Source organism: Hevea brasiliensis, chromosome 15 (assembly GCF_030052815.1).
Source record: "Hevea brasiliensis isolate MT/VB/25A 57/8 chromosome 15, ASM3005281v1, whole genome shotgun sequence".
Classification (NCBI taxonomy): Eukaryota; Viridiplantae; Streptophyta; class Magnoliopsida; order Malpighiales; family Euphorbiaceae; genus Hevea; species Hevea brasiliensis.
The window spans coordinates 35898391-35907187 of NC_079507.1; the positions used below are offsets into that span (position 1 = coordinate 35898391).

General features: G+C 33.1%; 1 protein-coding gene across 1 annotated transcript; it reads right to left on the minus strand.

The window, feature by feature from the left end:
* Positions 1 to 319: 319 nt before the first annotated feature.
* Positions 320 to 3969, minus strand: LOC110658022 (RING-H2 finger protein ATL46). The gene is made up of 2 exons (XM_021815471.2): positions 2152 to 3969; positions 320 to 487 (listed from the first exon to the last, which is right to left on the minus strand). The coding sequence occupies exon 1, from the start codon at positions 3319 to 3321 to the stop codon at positions 2155 to 2157; it is 1167 nt and encodes a 388-aa protein (XP_021671163.2). The 5' UTR covers positions 3322 to 3969; the 3' UTR covers positions 320 to 487; positions 2152 to 2154.
* Positions 3970 to 8797: the final 4828 nt, after the last annotated feature.

The following is an 8797-nucleotide window of genomic DNA, read 5'->3' on the forward strand; positions in this document are numbered from 1 at the left end:
AATGTGGAGACCACTTGCCGATGCAATAGTACTTTAATCATCTCTCATTGGTTTGTCACTGTCACAGCATCTTTCCATCGGCAATCTACAGGTCACCCACCATCACCGTATCCGCATGTGCATACTTCCCTCCATATCCTATACCATACGTACGCCACCCCCATCATTTATTTGCTTGATTATGATAGATTATCATTTTTTGCATTTCGCATTCCACACATTAATTAGCAATTTAATGATAAAGATCTGACTTTATTATAATGAATTTTAACTCAATAATATATCATAATAAAATTATAAATTTCAAATTCAAGTCTCATTGGAAATCAATAAAAAAAAAAATTTACTTTATCATAAATGGTTGTATCAACAAAATAAATTATATCCCAAGCCAGTTTTACAATCAAAGTCAGAAATTTGAATATTCACCACTGTTAGAAGGGCTTTAGTTGAATATCTCCTTGATCCGAGCGTAGATTAATCACATCTGCATAAATGATCAAGACGTACTTAGTGGTGGAAAAAAAAATCCATTTTATTAAATTATATTTCACTCTCTTCTAAAATTCTATAATTTATAGTATTCTAATTAAAGATATAGATCATCCATGCTTAATATGTAAGTGCAAATTTTTCATATTAAAGCCACTATAAAAGTGGATTAATTTGGCAAAGATGGATTAAAAAGATAAGAATTTGGCAAAATAAAGTGATAAACCAAAGCATAATGATCATAACCTTTTTTTTTCATGTTTACCTTTAATTAATTTTATCATTTAGGAATCACTTTATTTTATTTCAATTTGATTAGGGTAGTGTAGACGCATCTTCTCAAACTTTCTGCAGCCATTGACAGATTACAAGTTTTAATAACTTTAATTTAAAGGAACAATGAAGATTAATTATAGGGGAGAGTTTAGTTTTCAACAGGAACACATGGGTAGAGAAAAAGTCATGACCCCACACAATTTGCTGCCACAGCGAAGATTTGAATTAAAGGTCTCATTCACAGGAATGAAAAATTCTGTGATGTTGCTTTCATGGATCCCCATCATTACTACTGCCCAAACTGCCCAAACCCACATCATCAGTGAGCACAAAAAGATTGAAGAGCACATTATCCCAAAATGACCATGCATCAATCCAGGGAAGAAATCAAAGAACATGGATAAAAGAGGATAGAAAATATGAAAGAAAATAGGAAAATACCCATCACCCAATGACTCAAAAGGCAATAAAAGTAAGAGCATTTTATCTCCTCTTAGATCATGTCCATGTTTAAACATTTGTATGAGAGAATTTGAGAGAGAGAGAGAATGATTTCTAAGTCCTACCAAATAAATGGAAATGGACTTGGTTAACTGTGAGATGATTAAGGATTATAATTTCCAAAACCAGCAAGACAGAATCCTTGCTTCTAATGAGAATATCCCATCATATATTTCTATAGTTTAACATGAACAAAGGTTGACATTCAAAATGATTCAATGCGAAAGGTGACACTAATGAAAAGAAGCACATCGAGGATGAGTCTTTTTATCATAATTAACTTACCAATTGTCAAGATGTAATTGTCTTTTTAACATTTTCATAATTAACTTTCCAACAGCTATTTGTAGATTGAAAATTAGACCTTTACATTCAGAATTCAAGATCTCAAAATATTCATGCTGCCAACTTGCAGTCTAATTGATGGAAATTTCAAATAAAACATTATTCAGTTCTATGGACTAGCCTTCTCTCATCAAGACAAAGAGCCAACAACTGATTGCTATATGCTCAGAGTGCTCACAAAATAATCAAGTTTGCTCAAAAGGTTAATAAATCATCAACGCAAGTGTTCTTTTACAGAACATAGGACATCATGATTATCCATCCAACCATAAGAGGACCAACAACAAGATAAATGTCCAGAATATTGAGGTCAACTACAGCTACTCTATTTGGTTAATCTTTATAACAAGAAAATGTCTTTGAAATTTGATTTTTAATCAATCAAATTTCAATATACAAGCAGTACATCAACAATATACCACAACCAATCATCACAACATTTGAATTAGCATCCCAAAAAATTATCAAAAAGAAAAGCATAACAAGCTTTAATCAAATGGATTATTAAAGACCAACAAGAACCATAAAATAAAATACCTTTTAATGTTCTTGTGTTTTACCCATCCATGACAAATCCATGTTAAGGGAAGAAGGCATACCCATCTGAGCATCTGAGGAGCTCGAAAACCTGCCCTTTTTAGACCAAAGCCAAATCTTAGATACAGAGAAGCTCTCGCGTTTGGTTACACTACTAATCTTCTTTCCCTCCAAATCCCCATCAACTGAAAGGCTTCCATTCTGGTCAGCCCTTTTCTCAAGCTTAACTTCGCATCCATGCCGGTCAGTGCACAAGGGAACCCTCAGGTCCGACTCACCAAGCACATACTGGTACGAACCCATTGAAAAACATCTTCTTGCATCTAAATTACTGCTGCTAGTCTCTCCTCCTGCCTCCTCCCCTGTTCCATCATTCAGCCTCCTGAATTTACCAAGTCTCACTGGTAAAATCCCCTTTTCAACAACAGGTTCTTCAATTTCCACAATTTTTTGACTAGAAGAGAACCCATTTTCTACATTACCAGGACATCCATCATCTTCTCTTAGATCATCAAAATCAAACATTGGGTTTTCAATGGAAAACCCAGGAGTAAAAAGGGTCCCTCTACAAAGAGGGCATGTAGAATTCGATAATAGCCAAGTATCTATGCAATTGATATGGAAAGCATGGCTACACATAGGAAGCAATCTCAGCTTGTCTTTCTCAGAGAACTCGCATAGACAAACAGCACAATCAAATGGCTCTTTTAGACCGACAATTTCTCGGTACTGAAAAACAGGAAGAGCATCTATAAAAGCTTGATCCAGACCAGAATCGTGGAGATGGAAAAGCTGCTGTAGTTGTCTTTGAAGAGCATCTGGGCCAGAGATTTCAGGGTATCTATTAGATTGAGAGGAAGCCGAGGAAGATGGATGTTTTATAAGGAATCTAACAAGCAAGTGCAACAAACCAGAGATGAAAAATAGTACTGCAAGAATCACTATAATGAAGAGAACTGCAGGGCTAATTCTTGTACCAGAAGACGGTGGGGATGAAGATGAAGGGGTTGATTCTTTATGGAAAGCGGTAGTATATGGAGACATTGAAGAAGGAGAAAGAGGAGGCGGATATGTCAAATAACCATCTTTTTGCTTGATTTGATACTGAATCCATGACATCTTCAAATGGGTATGCTCCATCAACCATCTATTCTCTCTGCTCTCTGACATCCCACATATAATATGGAAACACCCAGAAACCGTATATTCTCTTTTAGCTCAAAAATCAGGCACAAATCCAACTCATTCTCAGATCAACAATGCAGAAAACAAGCAACGTTCCTTCCACAGATGTAAAAACCCAACAAAACCCAGATTTCCTTTCTCCTTTCCTTCACTCAAATTTTGAATGCTAACGGTTTTTCTATGAGATAGTTGTAGCAAGCACTTGTTTGGTTCTACAGATTCCATTCATCTCTATTAAATTTTTAAAATTTTAATTCCTTGTATAATATGCATCAAATGAAACCCAAGCCAAGTCATTGATTAAGCAATAATATAGCACAAGAGAAGCTGCCATACGCTAACAACAGAAGTTGAATACTTACCTAACCTGATTCTTGAGAGAGAGAGAGAGAGGGACTCCACCACATATGAAAATTTTAAGCAAACACTTCAAAATGGATGATACTCTTGCATCAGATAAATCAACCCACGAGAGTTGAGTCACATAAATAGCAGCAAAAGAAGAGGAAAGTGAAATATGGAAATGCCAAATGGGTATTACCTCTTTCTCTCTCTAAAAAGCCACTCTTTCTCTCCCTGTAGTTTCTGGTGGAAGCGAAACAGAACAGAGAGCGGTGGCAGTAGCTGTAGTTTCCAAGTGAGCGGTAAAGAATGCCAAAAAGAGGAACTCGAAGTGGTCCCACGTGCCTACGACGCGAGTGAGAATCAGGTTGGTCAACCATAAGCGACAAAAGTGAAGTTGTCCTATGTGGGCTTCATGGTGGACCTGCGCTCTACGTTAAAAATTCTCCCACTGCTGGCCCGGCTGTGACGGTTCGAGGTAAATTTTACCAGTAATTTTTTCTTAAATTCCAATTTAACCCTGTACATTTTCAAGAGTTCATATAAGCCCATTTTTAATTTTTGGACTAAATAAACAGAAAATTTTTATTTAAGTTCAAATTAATCATCGCTTGATAAAATATTTTTTAATAATAAAATATTATTTTTAACTATAAATTATTTAGTGTTTTTCACTAAATAAAAATAAAGAAAAACGACATATGAAAAATACTAACACTATGTTTGGATATCTTGAATGAGAGGAAGGAATTTATTTTTCCTCTCTTATTTTCCTTCCTTATTTTTGGATAAGTGGAAAATAAAATAGGAATGAAAGGAAAATAAACTTATTTTCCCTTGTTTGAGAAGAGAATGAATGGAAAGAAAATAATTTAAATGACCATTTTACCTTATTTTTATAAATTATATTTTTACTATAGGCCAATAAATTTATAAATAATAATAGAATCAAACTACTTAAATAATGACAATATATCATTAGTCAATGCAATCAATTAGCCTTCATCTTTAGATCACTTGTTATTCATAATCCTCATCAAGCATTCCAAACGCCTTGCACGTAGAACACCAAAAAATGACCTTGTTGCTGATGGATTTTTGAAAGGTAACAATATGCTGTCATCACGAAATCTGGATGTACCCCTATTAATTCCAACTCTGTAAATAACTATTCCTCTTTATAATAATGGGGTCGACCACTTTTAAGAATTGCAAGAGATTTTTCTGCAATGGCATGTCCTCTTTCCAAGGCTTCTGACACCCTTTCAATTCCACTATTTAACCTTTCATATTGCCTTTCAAGCATCTCCATCATTGAAGCTTTGCATTTACAACCTCTAGAAGAAGTGCCCTAAGAATGAAGTGAAGGTTCAGGACTATTCATATTGTTATCAGTTACCTCATTAGCCCAATTGAACTCACTATCAGGCATTATGACATATTTGTCATTCAAATCAATTTGAGATGAACTTCCCTCCCATTGCCAGCATCTAACCTTTTCTCTTACACTTTCTAAATATTCAACAGTAGCTCTTTGGTCACCATAAAGCTCATATAGCTTATCATAATTATTGATTAGTGTATGTATCCACTTGCATGCTTTCGGTTTTTCTTAAATTAAAAAAAAAATGTCATTTTATTCAGTACACAATTACTTAAACAATCTAAAGTAATACAAAAGCATATAAATTACACTACTAAACTTTAAGCCAATACGTTCTTATAAATATTATAAGCTTTACCTGAATTAATTGGTCCCAAACATCAAAAGTAGCTTCAAACAATTTTGTTACAGGGTTCCAAGCAAAGCCACTAAGACCATAAAATAAATCCTTACATTTAGCAAATGTTCGCTTCAAGGTCTTTATTCAACTCTTAATGTTTGATTTATGAATAAGAGGACCAAATGCTGCCCTTAACACTTATAACATATTGTCAAAAGCTCTAGTATTCCATGTTCCTTTAGGTCGATTCCCTTTATAATCTTCTTCCAACATAGCATTTATCAACACATTGTCCATTTCATTTGTCCAAACTACATGGTTTCTTCCTGACATGGTCAATTTTAGTCATTGTTTCAAATGAGTAATGGGGTTTAGTGCCACTAGCTATAATTGGAAACCTTTTCTTAAAAAACCAAAAGCTCTCTCAATGACATTACAGAGTGATGCATGAGGATGGTTAAATAATTCTTTAGCATTTTGAGGTCCTCGTCTGAAGTATTCATTCAAATGATAATGAACACCTCTATACAGTGCAATTAATCCACTCCTCAATCGTAATCCAACATCCACGAGATAAAATTTTCCTACCAGGGGGGGAAATTAATGAATTTTTTACCAATAAGATATTAAATGCAAAAGCTTTCCATATTTAATTACACCTACCTTGAGAAATTAAAAGTTTATCCTTTCTATTTAATGCATTTTTTAGGATTCTCAAGTCAGAGGCGGTTCCTTCCTAACCATGCAACACATAAGTGAATTTCATATCAAAAGAACATGTTGCTAACACATTTTTGTGCAGGCCATTCTTTTTTCCCTCAAAATCTAGGGGGAAGTTCTCTTAGCACTTTAACTCGAATATGTGTTCCATCTAATGCACCAATACAATCCTGTATAGACAAGTACACGCACCTACATCTTTTTAGAAGTTACATTAACTAAATAAAATACATAATATATATTCATTTAACCTCAATTTTGCTTACCTTGAAGTACAAATAGAATCTATTATTATTCAAAATTTGTGGGGGAACAGTAGCTCTAGTTGGTTGGTTAAGGAACTCAGCTTCAAATGCCACTACTGCTTATAAGACATTATGAAAATGGCGGCTTATTATCTCACTGAAGCGATGGAAAAAAAAACCCAATGCTCAATTTCTAAAGTTCTGGCCTAAAATATGCAAGAACTTAGCTACTTACTCTTCTATTGTAGCACAACTAAAGTCCTTGAATAAACCTGTAGCTCCGAGCTTTCCATAAAATTCAGCAAACGTAACGGGACCCACGCGTACAATATCATGACAAATGACTTCATTTGCAGTGAGCTCACTCATGAGCTTATGCCGTAATGCATCTCTTTCTACATTTATACTACTTAAGGATTTGGCAATAACCATTGCTTGGATGTCCAATAACTATAAGAGATTCGCAAGGTAACATAATAGTTGAGCTATAGCCTCCACTTGTTATCATTGCCAAGTGTCCATAACATGTGTCCACATATTTTCAAAATCTAAACCATCATTTGTATTGGCTATTGACATGTCATCACTTGCATCATCTATGTTATCTTCTACATAATTTTCTTCCCCATGTTCCCTAACTATCTATAAATTAAATTATTAATATATTATTCTTAAAGAATTAGATAAAAAGAAATGTATTCAAAATATGACATAATAGAGAACTAAACAATTTGAATAAAAAAATAGATGAATGGGATAAAATAAAGAGTTTCCCTATCTCATACTAAAAAAAAAAAGTTAAATAATTCAAATATACATATACTATTTATTATTATTAATTAACCATTCAATTTATTTATGTTAATTCATTTTATAATTATATTTAATTTGAATAATGAAAAGTATTTAAAGATAATTTAGGTCAATAAAATCTCAGGTTAGGAATATTTTTAGTAAAGAATTACATATTTAAAGTTATTATCACATAATAAACGTTTAATGATATTAAAGGATAAATTTTACATCAAAGGCAAGCACAAGGCCCAAATTTTAAATTAGTTTAATCATATTAAATAGTTAATATATATATATATATATATATATATATATATATATATATAGAGAGAGAGAGAGAGAGAGAGAGAGAGAGAGAGAGAGAGAGAGAGAGAGAAAAAGAGAGAAAGAGAGAGAGATTTTACATCAAAGGCAAGCACATCAACTGAATTGTTATTAAGTTTAATCATATCAAATAATTAGTATTTTATAAAATATTATATATAGAGAGATAGAGAAAGATTTCACATTAAAGGCAAGCACATAACCTAAATTGTAATTTAGTTTGATCATATTAAATAATTAGTATTTTATAAAAATAATATATATATATATATATATATATATTTCAATCACATAAATATATAATTTTGATAGTAAATGTTGTGGACAGCAAATAAGAGTCTTGGTGGACCCAAAAGATGTGGAAAGTAGCCGTAACACAAATGTCATTGATGGTCAATGTCACACCCTACCCCTCTGTAAGGCATGGCATGATCCAATCGTATACCTAATGTGCAACACCCCTATTTGCATAGCCTGGTATATTTTACTATTCCGGTGACCGGTGTCGGTCTGGATAATTAAGGGAATTAAAACCACACTTAAGACAACTAGATAAGCCATAAACACAAATAATTAGTAATTGTCAATTAGTTAAGTATAAATAAAAAAAACAGAACATAAGAAGTTAAATGAGCCGAGAGTCACAGCGATGGGTGACCTTTTCGGGAAGGACTGCGAAGTTAATTTAAACTCAAATTTCGAACCGTAAAATGTGACGCTGTGGTCCTTAGGACTATTGTGAACACAGTGGAAAAGAGAAAATCACAAAAAAGAATTGTTAAGCCAGTCAAATAATTAGGTCATGAAGTCGAAAGAAATATTGAATTATTTGCAAACCGGATAGAACTGGCGAGGGGCAATTTGGTCAATTGACTCCAAGAGCTGACTCCTGACCTAACTGTCAAATAAAATAGGAGAAAAGAAAAATTTGGAATTGAGAATTAAATTAAAGAACTAATGGAAAAATAATTAGAAAAAAAAAAGAAAAAGGAAAAGTGGAAAATGGTGACATCATGCATGATGTAATAAACACTAATTAAAAAGAAATAAAATTTGGATAATTTTGGTCTTCCAAGAGGATAAAAATTCATAAAAGAAAAGAAAAAAAAAAAACAAAAAGTCATCTTCTTCATCATGGTGCCGCCCCACTTCTCTCTCAACTCTCCCTCACCAAATCACCATTAAGCTCATCTTTGAGCTTGAGAAACTAAAAACCTCACCATAGAAAAATTACTCACCATAGTTAAAACTTGTTTTGGCAATTAGAAGAGGAGATTGAGCAAGAAAGAAAGAAGAAAAGAAGGAAGAAAT